The sequence below is a fragment of the Oreochromis niloticus genome, linkage group LG16 (genome assembly GCF_001858045.2).
Source record: "Oreochromis niloticus isolate F11D_XX linkage group LG16, O_niloticus_UMD_NMBU, whole genome shotgun sequence".
In the NCBI taxonomy this organism is placed as follows: Eukaryota; Metazoa; Chordata; class Actinopteri; order Cichliformes; family Cichlidae; genus Oreochromis; species Oreochromis niloticus.
The window spans coordinates 25800459-25827760 of NC_031987.2; the positions used below are offsets into that span (position 1 = coordinate 25800459).

Consider the following 27302-nt stretch of genomic DNA (forward strand, 5'->3'; position numbering starts at 1 on the left):
TTTCAATAAGAACAAATAGTTAAATTCTTTAAAAATTACTGTCTACAAACATATTCCATTACATATTGAAAAACAATCGTTTTAACAAATTGCAGTAAGAACAATTCTAGACACGCATCACTGGACAAAGCAGCTGAATGAATCAGAGGATAATATCTGGTGACCAGAGGCCAATCAGAAGTGTCCAGCATCCTCAGCGACACCCGCATTCATCCACCACCATGTCCTGGTAATGCTGAAGCACCACATTGTCATTGTTGTCGTAGTAGAGCATGGAGATCGAGGAGAGACGGATGGGGACGCAGCAGGGCTGTGGCGTGTTCTCTGGATCCAAGGAATGCACCAGGGTCTGCAGGATGGCGTGGTTGGTGCCGTTCAGGCTTTCGCTGAGCGGGAACGGACACTCCCCGTGGCAGTAGTTGGCCATGAAGCCCTGTGGGGCGATGACCCAGTCCTGCCAGCCGACATCTTTAAAACTGATGTAGAGGCGGCGAGCTTTACACACATTGCTTGGTGTCACGGGGATGTGGATGGCGCTTCTCCTCCGTCTGGACCGACACTGATTTGGGTTGAGGGACACAGCCACTAGTGAGGCCTGAACCAACGGGAAGGTGAAGGCTTGTTCAAGAGGGAGGGAGTTACCGGGGTAAAACGGAAAGAACTGTTCCGGGTCTGGTCCGAGAGGGAGCAACTCTAAAATCAAGCCGTAATTAGAGCCCGGTTTGCGCCAGCTCTCTGCCAGCGCTGTGAGATCCATGGTGACGGAGGTGGATTCGGGCTGCAGCTGGACCGACTGGGACAACAGCAGTCTGCGGTTCGCCTTAGGATTAGTTCCCTTCAAAGTCGATCGGATCACTTTATACAGAGAGGCACTGATGGCCTGGGACCCTTGCAGCAGCTGCACGGGACTGAGGGGCTTCCAGTGGAGCTTGATTTCCAGCTGAGCCAGAGACAGCATCTCCACAGGCTGCAGGATGGACATGTTGAAGAAAAGATGCTTCTCCAGGCAAGCCTGACAGCTGCTGCTCCATCCAGACACCATCCTGCCTGCAAAACATCCGCCAAGACAGCATGATTAACAAGGAGCTTGCAGTTTTTCCAGGAGTGAAGAGAAGAGTATAAGTCAGAGCAAAGAATGTGCATTTTGTTTATGCAACAGAGCTCAGTCTTCGCACCAATAAATTACAGCTTCTGTCTCTTACCAGCATGAAACGCTCGTAATTATTTCACCTTTTGTATCTGAATCAGCTTTAATGAATAAATATGTGCCTAGCTTTACAGAGAGAAGGAATATAGATATGAATTTGTTTGGCTATTTAAAGGCCAGATATGCTTTTTTAAAGCTTAAATGGGGGGGGGGACTATAATGTTAGACTAAGTTCTAACATTATAAAAATCTGCCATTTTTCCCCCTCAAGATGCCAGAAATTTCTCAAAGCTACTGGCAAATCTGGAAGGAATGTTAGTAAATTATATCGGAGCTAATCAATATTTCCATCTTAGTGTTTTTTCACAATTTTTCTTTCAAAATGTATATCTAAATAACGAGTTCGTGCCACCACTGAGTCTTTGGGGTAAACAACTATCCCTGACACTCACACAAACACTCAGACTGTTGTGATCTCAGCCATCAGCAGCACTGCATCCTCCTCTGACAGCGTACTGCACACTAACAGGCTGACAGCCATGGAGGATGCTCGATATTAAATCTCTTAATGGCTTTAAATCAAATAGACGTGATAGTTAACACAAAGGTTTCAGACATTTTTCATAGTGTCAGTGGGCTTCATACTAAACTTAAAGTATAGAAACAAAGTATCGATCAACCAATACCAGCGTTCATATCGATACTATCGATAGTTCTAGTGCTTCAGCTCCAGCGCTGCGTTTTGACTAACATCACGTCTCAGCTTCTCCAAGCTGCCTGTGTGACCACAGTGTGAACACTACAGTACATCTACCTTGGTCTTGGACGTATCTGACGATGTTGCCGCGGACTCCGTACTCGGACACCGTGCAGGGCTGGCTCTCCAGGGCCTGGAACTTCTCGGCCCTCCGGAACATCCTCCAGAGAGCGGACGGGACATGGCGCCGGGGCTGGAGGCTCCCTGCAGGCCTCGGCCTCTCGGAGAGCCCCAGGGACCTCAGGAGGAGTTGCTCCTGTCTGTTGGTGTCCTCCACGGGTGAAAGGGCACACGCTCCGAGAAAACACACCGCCAGCAGCAACACAGGAGTCATGCTCGGACTTTGGGTTGATTTTGGACTCGGCAGCTCCAGAGCCTCTTCACCTGTAACTTTTAGTTTAACCTCACAGAGATCCCGGCGCGCAGCTGCGTAATCATGTTAATGAGAAGCGGGCGAAGATAAGCCGGGGAGGAGGGCTGAGCTCAGGACAGGTCCCCTGAAATAACAGTGAGATTCCTGAATGAAGTCACCATAAAGGAAAAATCAGCTTTTATTATATCCTCCATCCTGTTTATAGGCTCAGACTCACCTTGTCCCTGAGTCAAATTCACCAGGTAATTTGACTTACAGGTGAGTGTTTTGTTAAACACCAATACATGTTGAAGGCAGAAGCTTCCAGAAACATGATCATCTCAAGCGCCTCAAGTCCCCTCTTCTGTCATTGTTGGTCTCTTTTAAAAGCCGAGTTTTAAAAATGGAAACGATTTGTATTTGTTGCTCATTGGTGCTTATTTCATTATTTTTAAGTATACATCTTGGATAAAAGTCCTGATGTGTATGTCTTGTTTTATATGATCTGTGAACCTCACTGTAAAACGCAGGTCAATATAAGCTCAACAATGAATTCTGGGCCCCCGGGGGACTCTCTTGGAGGATGACCCGGCCACCCGGTGAGAGGTCTTTTACTGCGCCAGTGCGGTGATGTCAAACAGCGGCTTTATCTCAGTGAAAACACTGGTAACACCGGGATGTGTCTGCCAGATAAGAAGGCACAGCAGTAACATGCCAGTTTATTCAACAGCGTTTAAGCTGAAGCACGGTGTGCTCAAAGGGTGAGACTATCGCGCCATCTAGCGCCCGTTGAGGGTATGAACTTCTCATGATCTCTCATGATAATGCGACTTTGACTTCTCGAACTGCTTCATATAAAGAATTCTTACAGACCTGAAGTGATAAAATTGTTCATCAGAAGAAAACATTATATTCCATTTTTCATTGTAAATATATTATGTTCCCTCTGTGAACCCTCAGAGCGGTTCTTCTTAGTATTTTGCTATGAAAATACGAAACAGATGCAGTGATTTATTGAAATGTACACATACATGAATGGAAATACAGAAATGGAGTTTGTGCATCATAAGGAGCTTGAACATCAATATTTGGTATGATCACCTTTATTCTTAGACTTCCTGAGGTCTCATAGGCCAGTTTTTAAAAACATTTCTTTAAGCATCTTCAGGAATAGTTCTCCAGGCTTCTTCATGGACATTCAAAGCTTTACTTTGGATGTTGGCTGCCTTTTCTCACATTCTGTGTCAAGATGATTCCACACTGCTTTGGTAATGTTGCAGCTCAGGGATCAGTGACATGCTGAAAACTGAAGCCATTGCCAGTCAGATGGTATTGCATGGTGGATCCAAACCCAATGCTACTTTGTATTTCTGCATTTGTAATTTCATATATTTTGACAAGATTTCAACACCACTGGTGGAAATGCAGCCCTAAACCATGACTCAGCCTCCACCATGTTTTACAGATGGCTGCAGACACTCACAGTTGCACCTCTCTCCTGAACTCCTCTGTACCTATTGTCACAGATTTTCACCCCAGCTTTTTCTCCCTGTTTCCTTTGTTGGATTGTTTCTTAATTCCTAAGGATGCAGTTTTCAGGTCCTATTAATCTGCTGTAGATAGTTTTTTAGGTCTGCCACTCTTTTTGTCCTCCACATGTCCATGTCATCATTGACATCAGCTTGTAATAAAAGCAGAAAATCACTTTGGTATTAAAGTGATCAGTGTATTCTCTGTAAACCTTTGGCTCACAATCAGTATTTTTAATATATTTACATTATTAATTAAAAATTTGGCCATGTTTAAAGCATCCAGCTCAGTGTTTGCAGGCCAGTGTTGCCCTTAAATAAATGGTTCTCAAACTGCAGAGCAGGACTCAAAGCAGAGGCACGGCTGGTGGGGCATGGATCATCTTCTTACAGCATCTCCTTTTAGAGGTTACACAGCTGATCACCTGTCACTTTAACCCCAGCAACCTCTTCTGTCGCAGAAACCATCTGCATGTTCTCATTTACCCTCGACATCGGGGTCCCCAACCTTTTTTGCACCTTGGACTGGTTCATTTCCAACAACAAAATAAAACCAGTACCAAAGAAGATTTATTCATAACACAAGGGAAAAGACCCAGGGAAACAGAGTTAATGCTAAAAACCGATAAAAACCCTGAAAACCATAAATTTCACACCGTAGCCTCAACTCTTGCGTACCGTTACCGGTGTGTGGCCCGGGAGTTGGGGACCGCTGGTCTACATCATCCCCCCCCGGTAAATTTACTATCCACCTCGCCTCTAACTTTGTCACCAACCTGCTCAATCAGAGCCGTCCCCTCTGATATACTTAATCTTGCCCATTTTGGTCACGAATGCCGAAAATCTGAACATCTTCAACTCAGCCACCTCCGTCTTCAATTGCTCCACCGTCCCCCTCCACCCTGCCTGGACTCTCTTCATTGTCCATTGCTTCCGATAGCTGACCTCGAGTATTTAAACTCATCCACTTTCACTGGCTCTGCTCCTTACAGCTTCACTGTTACACCTCCCTCCATTCCATTCTTACTTTTACTTTACTAAAACTCATTTTGCATCTTTTTGTACTTTCAATAAATTCTTAGTAAGAAACCAAAAACAAACTTTCTTTCTCCTTCCACCAAAATCACTTGATTAATAAAAACAGTCAGCATGGAACATTTGGGAAAAGCATATTTTTGATTAATACATTGTGAATCGTTTATTCTTACACTGAGGTCAGCAAGTGAGGATTCCCTGTTCATATGAGGTCATAAGAAACCCTGTTGTGTTTTTCATGCTGCACAAATATCAACACAAGTCAATCAGTTGCCTCATCAATCTTTCAACCCGTTTTCTTGCTAACATGATATTATAGAAAACAGACATCCAGGAAGATCCCAATGATTTTTTTTTAATATAGTTGGCAATCAAAGATGATTTTCATTTGAATCATTATTTACACATAAGTATGTACAGTGGTCAAAGAGGAGCAGGAGGCTGTAGTCTCGCTGTGCGCATGTGCACCACAGAGGAGGACAAGGGTGGAGGAGGGTGGGGGTAGAAGTAGCTAGAGTTCATCCTTTCAAACAAATGTATGAATAAATCTAACAGCGGCTTATTTCATTCATCCATTCGACATCACCGGTATGTGTGCATAGCTCGGACATGGATTTGGCACGCACACACACACGCGCACACACACAATAAATATACACACCCAGTATATAAACAATGCACTGACAGACAATGTGCACTGGCTGATCCTCGTGTAAAAGTCTCATCTGATCACGTCCATGGACACAGAGCTACAGCGGAACAGAAATGCAACACACACGCACGCACATGCACACAAACCACTACAATCGGAGCCTTTCGTGTCATTGCCGGGTTTATATTTGAGAGTTTCATTCTTATGTTTTCGTTTGAGTCAGAAAACATAAGGCTTTGTCTTTGTTAAAAATAAACAAGTTCTTTAGCACATCTATGTGCATTTTTGGAGACGTGAACATTTTAAAGACCTTTATACCCTGCGAGTATAAATACTAAAGCCTGTACTTAGAATCCTGTGCAGCACATTTAATCTATACTATGGAAAGAAGAGCAACATGTTTAGACATTTGAACGGGTAACCCTGGGTTATTTTAGATTAGATCTTTGCATTGGTCATTTTCAATAATAGCTCTACACTTTCATTTTTGGTGCCTCATATGTGCTGGACTGACTTTAATCATGCTGAAATCATGTAGTAAACTTGGGAGATTATGATCATTTTTCACCTCAGTACTAGGACAAAGGAGTCTGTTGGGATTATAAGCTACGTCTCCAAAGACACATCAGAGTTCAATGACTCAAAAACAAGCAAAAATCTCAAATATAAAAAAAATGATGACTACTGAAGAGGCACACAACAGCTGGACACACTCAGTCATTACAGTACTTGAGTAGATGGTCAAGGCATACACACATCTAGGGCTTTGGTGCATCACGGGACAATCAGGAGTGTTTTTTTCCTTCTTCAGTTCGAAATAGTACGACAGGCACCGATCTCACTGATCAGTCCATATATATATATATATTTATTTATTTATATATATATTTATACCTATAAATCCATCCAATGAGCTATGTACAAAGTATGGCAAAGAAAAATCTTTATTTAAATTTAATCAGCAGATGTCATTGGCTCTTCACTGGCTAGTCCGTAATGTCTGCAGTGGGTTTCATGCTTAGGAGTGAGTCCATACCGACAACCTGCAGCCGTCTCAGAAATGGACTCATGGACCCGAGTCGTCCCAGATTAAAAAAAAAATCTCAGTAGAGTCCATCCAGGCCCCAGGTTCAGTCCTACATGACGATTGTTGGTGGCGTTGTCACTAGGGTCATGTGGCATTGACCTCCATGATGTGGTCGTCAGTAGCTGGCAGGACCAGGACCTGGCGTGCGTGGCTGTGGTTGAACACCTGTCCAGGGCTGAAAGGGTCGAGTCGCGGCATGGCCACGCCTTTCTGCTGCTGGTCGCCGCTGCCCACAGAGTGGACGCTGCCCCGGCTGCGGATGCTCGCCGTGTCTCCCTGATCATCCAGCGTCTTGTCCAGCAGGGATAGGCTGTCGTTCTCCACGCAGCTGTCTGAAAGCGCCAAGGAAGAAACAAATTACTGATTGTCCAAATGACAAAAAAGAAGAAGAAGAAAAGCATTTTGTAGGTTTAGACATTTGTCAGCAACTGATCACTTCAGCCATCTCTCCATCCCTTCATTGTGGAATAAACATCTACAAAGGCTTGAAGGTTTAGCAGGTCTCACCGGGGTCTGGCTGAATGGCCACTGCTGCAGTGTGAGGCAGGTACTTCAGCACTTTGATCTTGGGGAAGGGCAGGTGTCCAGCAAACAGAGGCATCACCTCGATCTGGACTTTGTGGGTGGCGTTGGCCGTCATTGGCATGAGCACCATCCCTGAACTCTTCCCACACACCGCCCAGTTACTGCTGCTGTCAGCCACTGTGGACATGCACGCAAACACAACTATTGAAATGGTTTCATATTATCAAAATCAAACAGTTTATTAAAGACTATTTGTTGCCTTAAATTATTTTGCCTTCGTTGTGTCTGGCCATATGCAAAAAGGAGTCTGAAGAATAGTTTGAAGAGATGGTTTTGCTTCAAGTGCCTGGCTCTTATACATATGCACATCTGAACAAAAACAAGTCGATCTATAAAGTGATAAATCCACCGCTTCAGCTAATATCTGGGTATTTGTGAAAAGTGATATTAACTCTTACAGAACTACAGTTTTTGGCAACCAGCTGGTTTTAGGCACCAGCATTTCTACGTTGAGTGTTGTGTGCCATTTTTATATCGGTTCTTCAGCCAAATATTCCTCTCAAATAACTGACCGGTCTACTAAAAATCTGATTTAATTAAAAGAAAAAAAAGACAGAAAGGTGAGCTGATAGCATACCTTCATACATGAGCTTGGTGGTTTTGGGGCCATCGGTCTCAGTCTTGCTGTCCTCTGCAATCTCTCCCTCTGCTGGATCAGTCAGTCGTGTTATACACACCTCAAGTCCACAGAGGACGCCAGAGCGGCAGTGCTGCTCACCAGCAGGAGGGAAGATTTCTGCTTTCACGCTGTACAATGTCTGATGACATGAATTAGAGGTTATCGATGGGTGGGAGAGTCACTGATAATAACTAACTTAACTGCAACTAAACTCCTACAATGAGCTATCCATAAAAAGTAGCCACTTGCAAACAGAATTTGCTCAGATGTTTTATAAAAGTCTTGATATTTAACGTTCTGACAACACAATCACTGCTTCACTTACACATTTAGATGAAAAGGACCTAAATCTGGAGTTTAAGTGGACTTACAGTGACTCTCTCAAGCTGGAACTGGTAGTGGAAAGGTTTGTAGGCAGAAATGTCTTGGCTGAGCGGAGAAAAGTTGGCAGAGAAAACACACTGGAGACAGGAGGGCAGGTCATCCTTCCACCTCACCTCCCACAAGCAGAACACACTGTGCTTACAGCACAGAAGCTAGACACACAAAATACACACCAGACATCAGTGCGAGTCCATGGATGATGTAGCTCTGATGTTTCAAATCGACATCTAAGATGGAAAATGTATTATGACATTGTCTATCCTGATATAAAGGAATCTGAAAACACTCTGGGGCTCTGCCCACAATGACAAGAGGTTTCCAGACAAATTAACACCAAAATGCAAAATCAAGACTAAAATAAGCAAAACAGTGCTATAGCCTATAAAGCCATCTTTAACCCAAAATATTACAGAAGGCATTTGCCATATTTTAAAACTGGTGTCATTATTTAAAATAAAAGAAGATGTTTCTGCTCACCTGTTGTGTTTTAGTGTTAAGAGACTGGAGCTCCAGCGATGCGTGCTGCTTCTCTGTCAGCTTTACTTCTGCCAGCGTAAAATTAACATCTGACACATTCTGCACACACACCTGGATGTACTTCCTGTGGGATCACGTCCAACAGGTCACAGGTCAGGCAGGTTTGGAAAGGTAAGTGGTAAAGAATGTCATGTTAATAAGTTAAATCTAAACTTTCATCTTTCCCAACAATAAAAACTAATTAAAAAAAGAGGAAGAGACTTGCCTGTTACCAGCAGAAAGCAAAGAGTGTTTGGTCTTGAAAGGGATGTAGAAGGTAAGGGCAAGCAGTGTGGAGTAGATTGACCACGGACAGTCGATAGACATCTGTGTACACACACAAGTTTAAGTTTCTCAAGCTATCAGCTATCTGGCAAATATTTATTTGGTTGAAGACTAACAATCATATTCTTTACAATTTATGTCAGCTAACTTTTTGAAATAGTCAAGTGTTTATCTTATGAAAGAAATAAAAAACAAAACTACAATATCTCTGGGCCCAAAGTGAGGTCATCAAATATCAAGTATAAAACCTTCACCACACAAAAACATCAATTCTTCTATAATGTGAAAGCATTAAAGTAGCAAACCCTCACAATAACTTAAAACATTCTGTGATTCTACGTTTAAAAATATTACATTAATAAACAATTATTAGAATATTAGTGATTAATCATCTTATGAACAACTGATCGATTGATCACTAGAAAATGTAATCCACACTATACACCGGAACCACCCACAGCTAGACTACCAGTGATATGTAGCATGCTTCATCACTCACATCTCCCCCACAAAAAGTTACATGTCTTGTGTCTCACCCTCTGGTCGATGGCGGTCATCGGTGTGTCGGGATGACTGTAGCTCCGTGGTCGATGGCGGACCTCCCCATTAGTCAGCCTCTCATTGGCGGGCCGGTCAGCCCCGGACGGGATAATGCACAAAACCTCCAGCTGGAACTCCAGAGTGTGGTAGGGAGGGGCCGGAGGCAGGCTGATGCTCGTCACCTTTTCAGACGACTGAATGGACAAAGTGCTTTCACCCACCAACTCTGAACACAAGAGGGGGACGGAAAAGATGGCCGCATGAAGTTTAGAGCTCCGTATCTATGAGTTTGTTTATGGGCACAACTCAGTTCTGAACCAATACATGAACACCTGTGCAAACCCCACCCACCCACCCACCCACACAGCAGCACAGTGGAGATCCATATAGTTCAGACAACATTACTCAAATAACAGGTGAGATAATCTAAGCAGTTTGGCATGGAAAGAATGACAGCAGTAAAGTGGACTGTCAGGAAAGATCACTACTCCAAATGACTATCTTAAAAAAAATCATTTCTTATATTCAATGTAGTTACTGACCAGAAGTAGGGCTACTGATTCGGGCGGTGCAGCTGGTGGAGGGCAGGATGGGCATTGTTTCTGTGTTGCTGAGCTGCAGTGCATCTCCTTTCTTCACAGTGTAGTGACCCGTCAGCAGAGTAAACTTCACCTTCTGAGGCAGACCAGCTAACAGTGGCTCTGAAAACACAAACACAACTACAGTGACGCACACATGCTGCACTGGCGTATGGGTAAGTGGAATATTTATAGTCTGATTAGGTCAAACGAGCTGGTAAAACTCATTTAACTTTTTTCAGCTATTAACCTGTTAAAATTAAAAGTTAAAATATTTTTATGAACTAATCATTTATTAGAATTTATCAACCTCAAACACTGCAACTCTTTATGCTTATATGGTCATAACTACAGAAAACTATTAGAGAATTCAAGCTAATAAAGCTGCAAATAAACTCCAAGTGTAACCAATACAACAGCCCCAGATATGAAGAATCTGATTTTAATCAAATAAAAATATTCAGACCTGAGAGAGGCTCCACGGTGAGCTGGGGCTCCTGAGAATATACTTCATATTGGGCCGATGGGTAGATATGAGGCAGGATAAACTGCACCTCACCGACTGTGGCACACAGCTGACGAAGTGTGTAAGTACCTGGCTGTCCACTCTACAATGTAAACCAGAGGAGCAAATGAGAATGTGAGGGGCGGAAAAAAAATAAAGGTACATTTTATGACCAAAGGAAGGTCGCATCTTACTGGTGCAGTGAACGTGATGCTGTTGTTCCCAGGCTCTAATGTTACATCCTGCACCTTCAGCATTTGGGCTCCTTCCTTAATTCCAACAGTAGGGGGGCTGATACAGTTAGGCGTGTCTGGGGGTGAGTTGCTGTCATGACGACGCATGAGCAGGTGAGTGTTTTTACATATCACTCCTGTAGAGTTGAGAGAATTGTCCGAAGGACTCCTGTCCTGAACCTCATCCAGCTCTAATGAAGGCCCAGCGCCTGAGGAGGACGGAGGACCCACTGATGAGTTACTCTGACTAAAAACTACTGTCCCTGGGTGCGTTTGTCTCTGAGCTCCCTTTGACCTCCCATGAGTCCCTCCATGATCCACCTCAAAGTGAATGCTGGCGACTAGTTGCTGGATGCGCACCGACACGGGCATCAAACACCGCAGGGTGAGCTCCACCTGCAGGACAGCTCCAGAGTGCACCGAGGCTGTTGCTGGATGGAACTTTAACTGTGTGAGCTGTGCAAACACACCCATGCTGAGGGTAACTTTGTGAGCTGAGAGCAAGAAGTAGAAGAAAAAAAAAAAAGATGTTAATGATGAGCACATTTTTGTAAATTATAAATGCAAAGTGGATTCCAACTGAATGGGAGTTAAACAGAAGCACTTACGCTGGTCTCCAGACTTGCCAGTAAAGCTCAGAATTTCTTGACAAAAGTGTTTCCTCTCCTCTGTCGTCAGATTTACATCACCAGCCAACAAAGCACTGGTTTGTAAGTAGCTGTGGTGGGTTGTAAAGGAAACCAAATAATTCATTTCACTACTTCAAAAACTACATTTGGAAGAACAAAACAGGAACCCCTACTTAAGCTTCAAGGCCAAACCGAACCAGACAAGGTTTCACATCATCAGCGGCTCAGCCTATTTTAACCCTGACTGATGACAATGCTAGACTAACTTATAGAAGGTAATGTAAATATTTTGATGCCATAACAACTGACTTTATATTATAAAGAAACTAAGGGACATATTTTTTAATTACTTACTTTGACCATTCCAACCATTTTCATGAATAATAAAGTCGGAAAGTAATAAATGCGCTTCAGTGTTTAGTACTGTGAAGTAATGTTAAATCTTGGCATCACTGTGGTGTTTTAATATTTGTCCATTAATTAGTCTCATGGCTCTGAAGGATACTCTTCAGTTTTGCTCAGCAGCTTCTGACACTCAGCAACCTGTCTCCTGGTGTGAGTCACAGGGAGGCTCCACCCCTCTGACACGTATGACTTCAGAGCTTCCTGCAAGAAGGTTTCCGCCCGCTCAGGATCTCCCTTCCTCCTGTGTTACATAAAAAGACACATATAAACAAATCATCTTGTTCCTCTTCATTATAGAAAATGATAGAGATCATCATCATTATTATTATTGTCATTATCATCATAGATTTTTATATATTTGTGAAGAAATTCTTTTCCTTTTTTCCTTTTCTACACTGATAAAGATTAAGTTATTTTGCAGGTTATAATACTTGAAAGTGCATGCAAATACTGCCCACTCATTTATTCTCTATTGGCTGGCATGACATCAAATATGAGCCAGTAGCAGATGGACTGCCTATTTCCTGCATCATAAATATTTGGTTTTTGACTATTAAGTTAGACCTCATATAGTTATGCTCAATATAATGAATGTAACTTAATTCCTCTCAAATAGGTTTCCATTTATTTCAGAAAACTGCATTTATCTTCAGTCCTGTCTGTGTATTTATAGGCTCTAATTGGGAAACAGTTCTACAGTAGAAGCCTAATCAACCTGAAAAACTCAAATAGACCTGCCTATACCCTAATTAAACCAACAGCTTAACTCTTCCTTACATGTAGAACTCAGCCAGGCTTTTTCCCACCAGTCTGGCAGACCGAAGCCGGCCGATGGCCTGGTACATTTCCATAGCAGCATGAGAAAGTTCCTGATGCAAGAAGGAGCCAACAAGGTGGTAGAAGAAGAGAAAGAAGATGAGAAAGATCATCAAATGAGCTGTTGCTGCTCAAGCTTTCAGGACATTACATCATTAAAAAAAGATTAAAAAAAAAAAAACAGTTGAAAGAATGTGTCTTAACTTCCTTCTTAGTAAACCAATGAAATAAAATATCAAACTGTGGCAATATGTGTGGGGCTTACAAGATAGTGCCTTTCAAAAGCTTCGACAGACGACAAAGCTTCTTTCAGCTTTTTGTACGGGCTCTGCAAACTGTTGACTGTGGAGGAAGACAAAGGAGATTTTAAAAACACATGCGGTTATTTATTCCCTTTCAAATAAGAGAGGCAGTGAAGAGTAAAGTCTAACCCTGAGGGTGCAGGCACACCATGGTGACTTAAGAGAGCTGCCATAGATCAAAGAGGCACTGCGCCTGTGTGTGCTGCACTGCAGAGACTACAACTAATAGCCATGTTTTTTCAGGAACAGCCTGTACTTTCAATCTAAAAAAGTGACAAACTGAAAAAAATAAATAAATAAATTAGGTGGTCATTACTGCCCAGCAAAGGTAGAATGAGAAAACTTACCAGTCTCAGGCCTCTCGTCCCCGAGCCCAGCCAGCAGATCTACAGTCCTGTTCAGGTCCTCAGAATTGGGCCCCTTTTTTGACACTAAGCCACAGAGTTCCCCCAGAGACTTCAACTGCAGAACGCAGGGAGAACACTCAATGAAAAAAGGTCATTTTATGTTCATAGTACCTACTTCTTGCTGTTTAAATTGTTACATGTCAGTATGTCAGTATCAGTGTCAATGTTTGTGGAGCTTTTCAACTTAAGAGCCCTAACAGATCTCTTGAAAGCTTAAAGGTGCTAATGGGTTTCTTAAGCTATTAAAGCCAAAGCTAAAAACATTAATGTGTTTATTTTGTGTGTGGTACCTTGTCTGTAGCATACGCCCAGAGACCAACAGTATGGGAGCAGTTTGCAGCTAACTGGGCTGGATCACAGCAGCCCTCGATCCTGTGCAGAACCTCCAAGCAGCTGAGAAACACCCAACAGTCCAGGGCTCCCTCAAGGACCTGCACCTGAGTAACATAAGAAAGCATTTTAAGATTAGTAATGAAGTACATTTTGTAGAAAGAGAGGATGAAAATCCACTCATACCATTAGAAATGGTACGATCTGTGTTTATTACCTCCAGCAGGCGGAGCTCCTGTACACAGTTGTGGAGCAGCTCCAGCGCTCTCTGCGTGACCTCCCAAGGTCTCTGAAGGAAGATTAGTAAAGTGCACTGGCGAGAGAACAGATAGCTTCTCAGGTCTAAGAGGCTGGCCTCTCCACGCTGGATCCCGTCCCTCTTCTCCATGTCAATGGGTCGCCGAAGCAACAAGCCGCTCCAGTTACGCACTGGGGCGCAGAAGGAGCCGAGCCAGTTAGCAGTATCTGTGAAAGAAGCGGATTAGCATAACCAAAAACAAAACTAGCGCGTACCTTTGAAAATGGAAACAAAAATGCAAACAGTGTTTCTTTTAATTAACAGAGACGAACTGAAACAAAGCATAAAAATGAGGTGATTACGTACCTCCCGCTCCAAAGTTAAGGACATACTGGGTAAAAAGAGCATCCAGTTCATCATACTGGACCAAGGCGTCCTCAAACTGCTGCAGCATTTCAAAAACAAAGGCCAGCTCCTCCTGCACAGACACACACATAAGACAAAACTGGGAATCAACACTTGGCTCCTGTAACCTTCGAGGACAGAGTTCGAGGACAGGATAACACACAGGCCTACACTCCGGCGCTTCTTTCCACGTACCTGGACCATGAAGTATTCACAGAAGCTCCAGCCCGGCTGGGTGCGCTTCTCTCGTAGTGTGCGCATTTCATCTTCGAAGCGGCCCAGGTTCTTGGTGAAGGACATGAGGAGGAGAGTTCGCAGCTTTAGCAGCAAGGAATTCCAGGATTCCTGAGATCGAGATGAGTCCTTCAGAGGATCAGACAGAACTACACACCTGGATGAAAAGACAAGTCTTTACTTTCATAAGGAAGATTCAATCCACAAGGCAGCTTAGATTTAGCAAACACTGATTACAGAAACTGCTTTGAGACGAAATGTGAAAGAAAGCAATGAATTACTTTTATTTCACATTTTAAATAAAATTGAAAATGTTTTTTTAAATTAAGTACATAAAATAAATAAAATATAAAGGAGTCTGTGGGTTTCTAATTGTGAAATTCAACCTAATATTTCAGTTAAAGTTGGCATTTGCAAATGTTAAAATTTAACTCAGACTCTTCATGTCATCCGTTTGGAAGTGGAAATCAGTAAACTGCAGCATCTAGAGAGAACCTATACGACAGACTTTCAGAGAATGTCTCTAAATTCATTTACATCTGTTTTGTACATTGTAAGTATAGAAATAATTTATAGTACACTTTCTCTCCGTAGACCGCGTCACGCTCTGCATTCATCACTACCCACCACTAGAGATTAATTCACAAACACTGTGTTTGTGTGTTTTGGGATAAAAAGAAAGGCTCTCATGACGTTTTTCAGAAACATAACATCAAACAATCGTTACAAAAATCAAATAATCATTTCAGACTTACACATCGCATTTCAAATTACTCTGTAGAATAATTACCTTTGACAGTTACTCCAAAAAAAAAAGAAGAAACTTGGGACTAATAAAGCATCGTAAAGGGAGTCAGTGTGTTACACATCGTCACATCTTTCTAATTTCATCCAAATGAGTTAGTTTAAACGGGAGGAGCCTGCTAACCTGTCACTCTGCTTGTTGCAGAAGTCACTGCGGATCTTGTCCACAATGGATGAGCGAGGCAGGATGTTTGTCTTGTTCTTCTTCTTGGTATCATTGGTCTCCACCACAATGATGACCCAGTCTGATGAGCCGTGGGTCCTCAGGCTGTTCTGCCAGCGCATCATGTCCTCCTTCACGGAGCTCTTATACATTTCTGTATCCTACAATAAAGTACATCATTTTGCTTAGTCAGGCATTTTATGAAGACTTAGTACTGGGGAATACTGGAGATACTTTTGCGTTTGGCCTGCCAAAATATCACGGAAAACTGGTGCTTGTTTAAAAACCAGTAGTCACCACCCAGACATTGATGTGATTTAGTTCAAGTTATGTCATTTTTACCATGCAATTAATTACCTTTTTGCATAGTGGTATATATGCACGTACGCCTGTTCAACTGCTCGTTAATGGAAATAATTACTCAGCCAATCACATGGCAGAAACTCAATACATTTAGACACGGTCAAGACAACCTGCTGAAGCATCACAATAGGAAGAAAGGTGACTTCAGGGATGTTGAATGAGGCATGGTAGTGAACCTAGTGAAAGTGGGCTCGCTGGTTGATGCAGAATAGGGCAGAATAGAATAGCCACAGAGTGACTCAAAAAACCACTTATTAAAATCATGGTACGGAAAGCAGTTTGCTCAGAGAGACTAGAAAATAGAAGACTGGAAAAATGCTGCCTGGTCTGCTGAGTCTCGATTGTTGCTAAGATTCAGATACTAGTTGGTGGCAACAACACAAAAACACAGATCCGTCCTGCTTTGTATCAACAGTTTAGGCTGGTAATGGTATAACGGTGCGGGGGATGTTTTCTGAAACACTTTGGGCCCCTAATCATTGTGTAAATGCCACAGGCTGCCTGAGTATTGTTGCCAACCATCTCTATCCCTATGTAAGCACACTGTACAGTCTTCTGATGCTTCCAACAGGATAGCACACCATGTCACAAAACTTAAACTGGTTTTGGAACTTTACAATTTGTTCACTGGCCTCCACAGTCACCAGATCCCAATCCAACAGACCACCTTTGGGATGTGGATGGAACGGGAGATTAACATCATGGCAACCAACAAATCTGCAAATCTGCTATCATGTTAATATTCCAGAGTATTAGCAAGGTGTACCTGGTAAATATACAACATGCACACAATTGCAAATATCTCATTTCTTTGCACATGTTTTTGGCTTGAGTATCATCACAGTGCACTGTATACCTGTGGTTTATTCCATCCTAGATGTTGGCCAATTTTTTGCACTTTTTTTTTACATCATTGCCAACACCATACCACCACAGCACAGCAGTACAAACCTATTAATTTTATTACAGCTGTATTTGACATAATCAGGGTCTAATTTAACTCATCAGATTGTAACTAAAGAGCAAATGAAGAAAAACATGCTTCCTCTTTAAGAGCATTTTGTACCCGGTGAGAATATTTCAACATCAAAACATATCAGGAAACTGAAACTACAAAAAGAATGCTGGCCAGCGAGTTTATATTGACAATAACTAAGCCTCCGTATCTGTGGGATACTGATGTGGATGTTGTGACTGGGATTTGCCGAGTGGCTTGCTCTAAATGAATCCTGCTCGAGAGTGGTGTTTGTTTTAAATTGGCTGGAAATGAGAAGAGGTGGGCTATAATATGATTAGTCAGTTATTATATAACAGTCACCCGCCAGAAAGAAAAAAAAAAAAACTGTAGCCCTGGTATTACACAATGTTTTGGAAGTTAACTTTTAGTCAGTCAGGATGTATTTGTCCTAAAGTGACACTGTAACGCAATCACAAGTTGACAGAAAATAACTCCATCTAGCCTTTATGATGTTTCATTCATTTATAAATAAAAAAGGTTTAGTTTCTTTTAACATGTAGCTATGGGAATCCCAGAGATACACTTTTCAATTATAGTGGCAGATTACTTCTGCCTGACAGTCCTGTGACTGAAGAGGCTGACCTCACTAGACAAGAATGGCACTGCCTCCAACAGTCGGCTAATTGGTTGGCAGTTTTGTCATCCCAGAAGCTGAGTGTGAACAATTTTATTTAAGCCGCAAAGTAAAGCCTGCCTTTTACATTACTCGCTTACAAAATGCAGATGTGTAATGTGCAGGAGGACATGCAGTAGTTAACCAGCATCCTCATTACCTCCATATTCAGCTTTGTTTCACTTGTTAGAACTTAGTTCTTCTTTCAAGCAAAAAACAAACAAACAAACAAACAAAAAAAAAAACACTTTTGAAAGTGTACTGCTTCTGTGTTTGGTTTCTGTACTAATAGTGACAAAGGACTGCAAGGAAACTGCAAAAGAAGTGCCTTGGGGTTTAAAATGCCTTTGTTTCTTTAGTTTTAAACAAATTAAGCAATTCCATTCATGTAGCGTGTGTGTGTGCTTGGACAGCAGCAAGTTGAATATCACATACATTATTCAACTTTTCATTAAGAGCTGAGCACCTTTGCAAGCATGACGCTTTGAGGAAAACCACTACAGTTCTGGGACATGAAATTAATAAATGCTCTCAAATCAAAAGGCCTTGCTCTTGAATAAAGATGGGACTAAACTCACACACACTTTGCAAAGCTGTTTGTCACGGAGACATTGGTTTGCTTGCTTTTACAAATAAGAAAGCATTCAAGTTTTACAAAGGCAGTGTTTAACGCAGGTATACTACACCCACAGTCCTTAGGAAATGTCATGAGTCATGAGCTGATGACTGCACTTCCTTAAACTAACCAACTGCTCAGTCAGCACCAGCAGCAGGTTCCTGCTTCTCTTGTTTTTCTCCCATCTGCTTTTGCTTTGCCGTTTATGTCAAGTTCAGTTTAGCCTGTTGGCTGCGGATGAGCGAAAGCCATCCGTGTAATAACAGATAATTGCTGAGAAAGGCTCTGCAAACGAGATACACTTGATGATGGGTTTTTTAAAGCTTCGTGTTTATATGGAAAACAACATACATGTGCCTGTCAGCCTGATGGATGTCACATTTCCATATCTTGCACACAGCCACCTTTCACCTCTTTTAAAGGCCCACCTTTGAAAGTGTACCCACCGCATTGGTTTCTTCACAAACTGCTGCTAACATGATTGCATAGCCACTTCTATATTAACTTGCAGTTAAGACCCAGAGCTGCAGTATTCACCTGAACGACAGCTGTGCAATACCGCCACATCAGCACTGACATATGAAGCAAAGACATAAGACCAAGTGTCATGTCGGTATAACTTCTGTACTGACACATAATTGTATGCTCACGTCTTCAACACAACTCAAGTGCAGTAGCACAGTGCGCTAGGTTACAAAAATAGTGATGTGCGTGACCGGCAGAAGCAACACAAAAGCGGCCGCTCATGCCAGCGGATGCAACGTCAGTTTCGTTGCAGAGCATCATGCGAAAGGGGGTGAACAGTGAGCATAAAAGTGGCATTATCCAAAAGTATAAACACAACCCTCATCCAGGCGGTCACATCCATCTTTAAACTCACATGGATTAAACAAACTGTGCTTTATTACAACTCGACTACTCTCACTTCCTGTACAAAATGTACCAACACCTTTCCAAATTTCGCTTGGACAGCAGCAACCCACAACATAAGTCTTTATCTCTCTGTCAGACAGCTACTTGATAAAGGCGAGTTGTTACGGAGCTTTGAATCAAAACCTAAGGACCCCCAAAGACAGGCTAGAGAATACATGCTCAACCTGATCTGACAAGCAGAGCGTAATAGGATTGTGTATCTGTGTGTGCTTTGTACTCACACAGCAGTCAGTCCAGTAGATGTGGAGGAAGGGGAAGGTGAGAAGAGCTTTGTTGCCCTCCTTTGGGAGCAACTCCTCTTTAAACTGGACAAAATTAGCTTCAAGGTGGATCATTTTTGGTGCACGGCCATAAGTCCTGCACAAAAACAAAAGCAGAGCATCAGTACACAAACACAAGTTTACAATGAATACAATTTATAGCACAAAATGTCATCTTTCTATCCAATGGATTCTTTTGCCATAAACCCAACCTAATAAACTCTAAAATATCCATGAAGACAGAGCATCATATCTTTAACTGTATCACCAGTAGAATCTGTCTTTTTGATGTAATATGTACCTCATACTGTCCTTTCAAATATATCAGGAGGAAACAGAAGCAATATCTTAGAAATGGTATTACTACGTGCAAGTTTCCATTTCGTCCTCAGAATTGTCGATGTGTCTGTATGTTTTCTGTTGGATGAAGATAAATGCCGCTTTGTTAACTTCTTGTTATTAGAAAATGGGAAAATTAGATCAAGGATGTAAAAAGCCCCCCCATCTTCACTCAATGTGGTTACCGTCACCACAAACAGATGGATAAACTGATTCTGGCCGAAGTCATAACGATAACAAAACCCTGAAGTGTTATATCCACGCAGTGCAGATAACAGCTCAGAAAAGACCATCAGAAGCTCTGCTTGCTATGCCAGCTCATAATATTTTTAATACACAACAATATTCACACTTTGCTTTCAAATGAAACATCATGTCTCAGAGAGAATTGCATTATCACAGTTTGGTATTCCAGTCATTAAGGCAACTCTGGCGATTAATAATAAACCATCCAATATTACTAAGTACACCTCTGAGAGCAGGTTAATGATGTCTAACCTCATCGTGTCTTTCTGTTGCTACACTTCATGCTCAGCCAAATCAACCAGTTTTTGTCTCTACTGCAGTTCAGCTGCACCTGTAAATGTCATGTATGCTTTATGATGAACGGACCTCCTACTTCCTCTTTTAATTCTTTACCGAGTACACCTTTGCTTCCTCTAGAATGTCTCTCGGTGTGCTCTGCTCCTGAGGTTTTTCTGTGTGATCAATAAATGTAATACAAATGTATTGTGTTGACTGTAATGTGCTGCTGGTGAAACATGACCTGTGAAATTTGAAAGGAAACACGAAGAAAAAAAACTCACCTCCTCCACTCCATTGGCTCTCTGGGAAGCTGTTGAGCCAATGAGGCATAAAGAGAAGTAAACAAGCCCTGATCTCCAGCACCTGGGGCAAAAACAGGAAGACAAGGTGGGTTAAAAATTAGGTCATAGCAAAAAAAAAAAAGAATGCAATAGTTCAAGGGGTGGTAATGGAATATTGTTGTTAAATAAAATTCTCATGTCTTCTTGACAATAACAGATTTCCCCGATCAGCATAAAGGGATGTTACACCTCAGTTAAAACAGAGCGAGCAGAGGCCTTATCCAGGTAACTTCAGGGTTAACCTTTCATTTTCTATTCTACGAAGGTGATTCACTTCTTATTAGGGTAAATGGCCACGGTAACCTGTGATGTGACATAACCTGCTCTGGAGCAGGTTGGGTTCCAGATGAGAGATCAACAAGTATGAAATCAACCAACCAACTCTCCAGAAAATGGCGTCACTATTGCTGGATGATCCCTGGGCGGGAACAGTACAAGGGTGTAATATCTTTATGTTTCCCTGATGAGTATCAATAATCAATAATATAGATTTTTAGATGCTTTATTCCCTGATTTTTGTTTTCTGTTGGCAGCAAACAATTTTACAATAATCAGTGTACTACAAGCATTAATATCTGATCCTAAAACAGGACACCTACACTGTACTTGCCGCTCGTATCAAATGTGCTTGTATAAAGTCTGAATTCTGTTTCTGTGTTTAACCTTTACTCTCAAACCCGTAAACAGCACTGACTCTGCATCGGAGAATAAAAACTAAAACTGTCAGGAGCAGGATATGGCTCAAGTTTCAGTTTGAAATCGGGCAAAAGCGCCACGTTTTCACTGATTGTTTGATTTAAAGCATGTTTTAAGTGCATTATAGATTCTCTGCTGGGGAAATACATTTCATAGGTGCAGTTTATTAGCTGTACCTTACTAAAACCACTGAATGAAGTACATGCAGCGTGTTGCATTATCACAGGAATGTCTGTGTATTAATTTTGTGATTTAAAAACGTATCAAATGTTGTTCAGCTTGATTTTACTCTGCTGTAAATGCAGTTACTAGAACACGGAACACAGACCAAGAACACCTGCGCAATTTCACTTTGATCTCTGACAAACTGAAGTGATTTCCACGTCTCCTTTATCAGCCTGTAAGCTTTAATGTTTAAACTGATCCAGTTTAAAGTTTCAGCGCTCTAATAAGCAGCCACCAACAGCAGCGCTGAGCGCGCACTTAGGGATAAACTTATTAACTGGAACTAAAATCTGTATTTCATCTTTTCTTGCCTTTTTTACAACAGTCTTGCATTTTAGTGTTAAATTTTCTATGTTCTGAACAATTTGATAAAATTTCTGTTGTAGGTGTCATAGGGATCATTTTGGGTGGAAGAAAAGTCACATGATTCATCAAACACAGGGGTCCCCAATCCCAGGCCTCGAGGGTCGGTGTCCTGCAGGTTTTAGATCTCACCCTGGGTCAACACACCTGAATCACATGATTAGTTCACTACTAGGCCTCTGGAGAACTTCAAGACATGCTGAGAAGGTAATTTATCCATTTAAATCAGCTGTGATGGATCAAGGACACATCTAAAACCTACAGGGACACCGGCCCTCGTGGACTGGGATTGGGGACCCCTGATCAAACACCTCCTTTTAGTTCAGAATCAGAATCAGAAATCAGAATCAGAAAGGGCCGGGTCAGGGGTGAGTTCCTGCCCCAAGTGGAGGAGTTTAAGTATCTCGGGGTCTTGTTCGCGAGTGATGGGAGAAGGGAGCCGGAGATCGACAGACGGATTGGTGCTGTGGCTGCAGTGATGCGGACGCTGCACCGGTCCGTCGTGGTGAAGAGGGAGCTGAGTGTAAAAGCGAAGCTCTCAATTTACCGGTCGATCTACGTCCCGACCCTCACCTATGGCCACGAGCTGTGGGTAGTGACCGAAAGAACGAGATCGCGGATACAAGCGGCAGAAATGAGCTTCCTCCGAAGGGTGGCTGGCCTCTCCCTTAGAGATAGGGTGAGAAGTTCGGCCATCCGGGAGGGGCTCAGAGTAGAGCCGCTGCTCCTCCACATCGAAAGGAGCCAGTTGAGGTGGTTCGGGCATCTGGCAAGGATGCCCCCTGGGCGCCTCCTGGGTGAGGTGTTCCGGGCATGTCCCACCGGGAGGAGGCCCCGGGGCAGACCCAGGACGCGCTGGAGAGATTATATCTCTCGGCTGGCCTGGGAACGCCTTGGTGTTCCCCCGGATGAGCTGGAGGAGGTGGCTGGGGAGAGGGAGGTCTGGGCTTCTCTGCTTAGGCTGCTGCCCCCGCGACCCGACTTCGGATAAAGCGGATGAGGATGAGGATGAGAATCAGAAAGGGTTTTATTGCCAAATGTTGAGCAGGTTTACAACATTAGGAAATTGCTGCAGTACTTAGTGCAAACATACTGTTATACAACTCTTAAATACACATAAAAATAAGAATTAAAAGTGCTAAGAGGATAGATATGTACATGAGTGCAGGTGGTGATCAGTGCCAAACATGGAATGATGCAGTGAACACAGTGTAGGGTCATGTGTTAGTGGTGGGAACAGTCATATGGTTATTGTTCATGAGTCCAACAGCAGAGGGGAAGAAACTGTTCTTGTGGCGAGAGGTTCTGGTGCGAATGGACCGGAGCCTCCTGCCTGAGGGGAGCAGGTCAAACAGACTGTGTCCAGGGTGAGAAGGGTCACCACTGATCCGAGCTGCACGCCCCAGTGTCCTGGAGGTGTACAGGTCCTGCAGAGATGGGAGTTTGCAGCCAATCACCTTCTCAGCAGAGCGCACAACACGCTGCAGTCTCAGTTTGTCCCTGATAGTGGCTCCAGCGTACCACACGGTGATTGAGGAGGTGAGGATGGACTCGATGATTGCGGTGTAGAATTGCATCATCGTCCGTGTTGGCAGGTTGAATTTCTTCAGCTGCCTCAGGAAGTACATCCTCTGCTGGGCTTTCTTTATGACGGAGGTGATGGTGGGCTCCCACTTCAGGTCCTGGGTGATGGTGGTACCCAGGAAGCGGAATGAGTCCACAGAGGTGATGAGGGTGTCAGTCAGGATGATGGGGGGGGAGTGGGGCTGTGTGCTTCCTGAAGTCCACAATAATCTCCACTGTCTTCTGGGCATTCAGCACCAGGTTGTTGTGGCTGCACCAGGACACCAGACGTTCAACCTCCCTTCTGTAGGCAGACTCATCCCCGTCCGAGATTAGTCCAATAACGGTGGTGTCATCTGCAAACTTGATTAGCTTGACAGACTGGTGGGTGGAGGTGCAGCAGTTGGTGTACAGGGAGAAGAGCAGAGGAGAAAGAACACAGCCCTGAGGGGAGCCGGTGCTGATGGTCCGGGAGTCCGAGACATTCTTTCCCAGCCTCACATGCTGCTTCCTGTCCGTCAGGAAGTCAGTGATCCACCGGCAGATGGGATCAAGCACATTCATCTGGGAAAGCTTGCCTTGGAGATGGTCTGGAAGGATGGTGTTGAAGGCAGAGCTGAAGTCCACAAACAGGATCCTGGCGTAGGTTCCTGGGGAGTCCAGATGCTGCAGGATGAAGTGTAGAGCCATGTTGATAGCGTCGTCTACAGACCTGTTGGCTCTGTATGCAAACTGCAGGGGGTCCAGGAGGGGGGCCGTGAGGGTCTTGAGGTAGGTGTCGAACTCCAGGCCTCGAGAGCCGGTGTCCTGCAGGTTTTAGATGTGTCTTTGATCCAACACAGCTGATTTAAATGACCGCCTCAACATGTCTTGTAGTTCTCCAGAGGCCTGGTAATGAACTAATCATTTGATTCAGGTGTGTTGACCCAGGGTGAGATCTAAAACCTGCAGGACACTGGCCCTCGAGGCCTGGAGGTCGACACCCCTGATTCTCAAATGCTGCCAACACCACTTTGATGTGAACACACAACACTGGGTTAACTTAGCCAATTGATAACCAACTTCATATGACCATTTATCCTGATTGCCAGTGTCAGACAAGTGAAGCCAGATAAGGGGAAATATCAGAAATGAAAATATCAGAAATGGAGTAAACAATCACTGCACAATGTGACAAATGGTTTTTAACTTCAAACACCTTCAGAATCTGCAATAAAACCTCACCAGATGCAAACACAGTCAAGCTGTGATGACACTTTAATTTAGGGAAAATGTTGTGGAAGTTTTCATCGGGCTAGTCTGGCAGCATCAACCTCCTGCAGTGCACTCTTCTTCTATATCTGCTGCTTCCTGTTTAACAGCACTCTGGGTCTAAATGATGTCAAGGTTTTCAGAATAAAGCCTCCTCTTCTTCCACAACATCATTCTTGGGATTTCTGCTTCTTTTTTTATGTTTAAAACTGTCTAGGAGGCAAATGAACACAGCTCACAGCTAGACTATCAAACTACATAATATTAGGAGTGTGAACAGATTTTTTTTAAACCCCTACTTCTCTCTTTTCTGCTCACTGCACAGCAAACGCCTGCTTCCAAAAAGCAATAGAAATACCCTTGTATTGTAACTGATTGCTATGTCCTAGCACAAGTGCTACTGTTGTGACAGAGATTTCTAGCCATCTACAGCTTATCATTAAAAAAAAGTAAAAGAAAAAAAGAATTCATTACAAAGCACATTCACTTTTATTCTAAAGACAGAGCTACTCAAGCTAAGATATTTACACAACCAAAGTTTAACACTGTCAATCCTTGCTTTCATCACGGTGTCATCTGTAAATACAGTGTGGACTAGCCTTCACAGTCGCAGTCATTTTAACCCACACATGGCTCAACATCCGTAAAAGATTCAACTGACAGAAAGCAGAAAAAACTACAGATCAATCATTGGTAGTAAAGAAATATACCTAAAGCCAGGGATTTGAGTTACACAGTCTATTTTTCTATGCAGTGCCAGTTGCTATAATAGAGCACATTATCAGCAATGCAAAAATAAAAGTGCAAAAACATGCATGCATCAGCACCTGTTATCACAGTGCATTGCCCTACACAGAGCCAGAATCAGCCATTGCTATTGGAAAAACAAACATCTGATCTTTTTCGCTACATGACTTGTTGTTCACACCCCCACCTGCGATTTAAAAAAAACCCAAAACAGAATCCCTCTAAGTGCTGCTGACACTGCTTTGATACAGAGCAGGGTAGAAAACTACAAAAAGAGTTCTGACTGTGATAAAATGGTTCAGACATGCAGCTTTTACTTTAAGGCTCCTCTTTTCAGTCTTCTCTTCCATATGCCTCCTACACTCTGTGAATCCACTTTTACCAGCGCTGACTGGTAGAGTCACCACTCCTGTGGAACAATGGTGTCCAATTTTAGAAATTATCAAGCTGTCATTCAAGGTAGATGTGTGGGTTTTGATGAACAGTGACTAAAGCACTTGTTTAAAGCTACACTGCAAATAGGCCACAGCCAGTGAACCAGTGTGAAACCATGTTTTCTTTGAATACACTTGAAAAGTAAAAGGAAACCACATGGTTTCCCCTTTAGGAAACAAAATGTAACCAAATATCCCACAAAGTCAGCACTTAAACCTCAACGTCAGGTCAATTTGACTCTTTTGTGGCAGTCCTCGATGTCGCCAGCAGTTGTCCAGCAGACTAGAGATGGGGATAATAGTTACAGTTTTTTCTGTGGGCTGTGAACAGCAGGACCAGTCTAACCACCACTGGCAGCAGGTGGGGAACTGGTTCATGTACCACCATACCCTCCACATTCTGACCAAACCAGAACATATGCATGTGGGTCTTGTGCACCCCAACAGTGCCACAAATATCATCCAATTCTGCAGTTTCCTTTGCATTAGTGCCTAATACACTGAGTGAGGTACATTTGCAAAAGCACTCCTTAAATCGCTTTTAAACACACTATTTAAACTTCACTTTTCCACATCCAGGGTTAATCTTTATTTTTTATTTTTTTATTTTAGATCTTTTCCTAAGCTTTATCAAACTGTTTCAGTCATTAAAACTAATTAAAAAGGTTTTGTTGCCTATGCCCAAATAAAACTAAAATAAATACCAAGTGGAAAACAAAATTCAAAGCACTGAGGACACAAACAGGTTAACCTAACTATTGTATCAAATACTAAAAGCTGTACGACTTCAATAATGTGCCTGAACCATCATCACAGTGACAAAATATGAAATGGTCATTCTAACAGTTCATGTCTTCCTGTATACTGTGTAATTTGGTCAATTTAGCACAAACAAGTTGTTCTAATCTAAAACCGTCATATTTAACTGTTGAAGTTTAGCATTTTATCGCCCACATTGGGATACTGCAGTTGTTTGTGTTAGCTCAACAGTTCTTGATCTTCCCAGTGCCTTAACATGACAGTGCAATGCAAACAATAATGAACTTTGGATGTTCACAAAAGCTGCTATTGAAGCTGCAAAGCAAACACCGGTCTGATGATCCTTGCATTGAGTTAGCTGCTCTCACACACTTGGCACATTGCTGCTCATCTACTACATAGACATACTCTGATGTATCCCTGCTCATCCCTAAATGTTACTGAGTGAATCAATGTTTCATCATATGTTAATTCTGCTATCATCAAGAACACAACCACACACTATTTGAGTGGCATAAGCTCTGTGTAAATCAATGATCACACGGCGAGAGTAAAACAGAGTGTAACCCGAGGTCTCCACTTATGCACAATTACAATCACACACACGTGACACACAAACTGCGTTTTCAGTATCCAACTTCAGACAGTAAGTAATTTACACAGAAACCCTGAAAATAAATCCTGCAACAGTAAGGTGTCATTTTCATTTCATATTACAT

At 42.7% G+C, this 27302-nt stretch overlaps 2 protein-coding genes and 1 long non-coding RNA gene across 4 annotated transcripts in view; 1 reads left to right on the forward strand and 2 right to left on the reverse strand.

Annotated features, from left to right (window-relative positions):
• Positions 1-2632, reverse strand: gdf3 (growth differentiation factor 3). The gene is made up of 3 exons (XM_005475365.4): positions 2495-2632; positions 1962-2401; positions 1-1047 (listed from the first exon to the last, which is right to left on the reverse strand). The coding sequence occupies exons 2-3, from the start codon at positions 2236-2238 to the stop codon at positions 194-196; spliced, it is 1131 nt and encodes a 376-aa protein (XP_005475422.1). The 5' UTR covers positions 2239-2401; positions 2495-2632; the 3' UTR covers positions 1-193.
• LOC109197345 (uncharacterized) lies at positions 2394-5564 on the forward strand. The gene is made up of 2 exons (XR_002058459.2): positions 2394-2535; positions 2787-5564. It is a non-coding gene; the product is annotated as an uncharacterized LOC109197345 (long non-coding RNA).
• Positions 5160-27302, reverse strand: part of trappc10 (trafficking protein particle complex subunit 10) — a 23128-nt gene continuing 985 nt past the window's right edge. The window contains exons 2-23 of one of the 2 annotated variants that reach the window (XM_005475366.4): positions 20486-20567; positions 19302-19437; positions 15499-15698; positions 14532-14727; positions 14298-14409; positions 13911-14158; positions 13654-13800; positions 13304-13418; positions 12920-12996; positions 12616-12707; positions 11939-12079; positions 11413-11522; positions 10766-11298; positions 10533-10674; positions 10031-10189; positions 9485-9714; positions 8890-8990; positions 8625-8748; positions 8135-8299; positions 7722-7902; positions 7067-7261; positions 5160-6891 (exon numbers count right to left, since the gene is read on the reverse strand). In XM_005475366.4, the coding sequence (XP_005475423.1) occupies positions 6644-6891; positions 7067-7261; positions 7722-7902; positions 8135-8299; positions 8625-8748; positions 8890-8990; positions 9485-9714; positions 10031-10189; positions 10533-10674; positions 10766-11298; positions 11413-11522; positions 11939-12079; positions 12616-12707; positions 12920-12996; positions 13304-13418; positions 13654-13800; positions 13911-14158; positions 14298-14409; positions 14532-14727; positions 15499-15698; positions 19302-19437; positions 20486-20567 (3734 nt within the window). In that variant the 3' untranslated portion in view covers positions 5160-6643. Of the gene's footprint in view, positions 6892-7066; positions 7262-7721; positions 7903-8134; positions 8300-8624; positions 8749-8885; positions 8991-9484; positions 9715-10030; positions 10190-10532; positions 10675-10765; positions 11299-11412; positions 11523-11938; positions 12080-12615; positions 12708-12919; positions 12997-13303; positions 13419-13653; positions 13801-13910; positions 14159-14297; positions 14410-14531; positions 14728-15498; positions 15699-19301; positions 19438-20485; positions 20568-27302 lie in introns of both variants that reach the window. The other variant, XM_003454889.5, reaches the window with a different exon arrangement.

Excerpts from the sequence above, each read along its gene's own strand:
- gdf3 (XM_005475365.4), bottom strand. The coding sequence starts at position 2,238 with ATGACTCCTGTGTTGCTGCTGGCGGTGTGTTTTCTCGGAGCGTGTGCC. Across the intron at positions 1,048-1,961 it reads CAGATACGTCCAAGACCAAG|GCAGGATGGTGTCTGGATGG; the intron begins GTAGATGTACTG and ends GATGTTTTGCAG.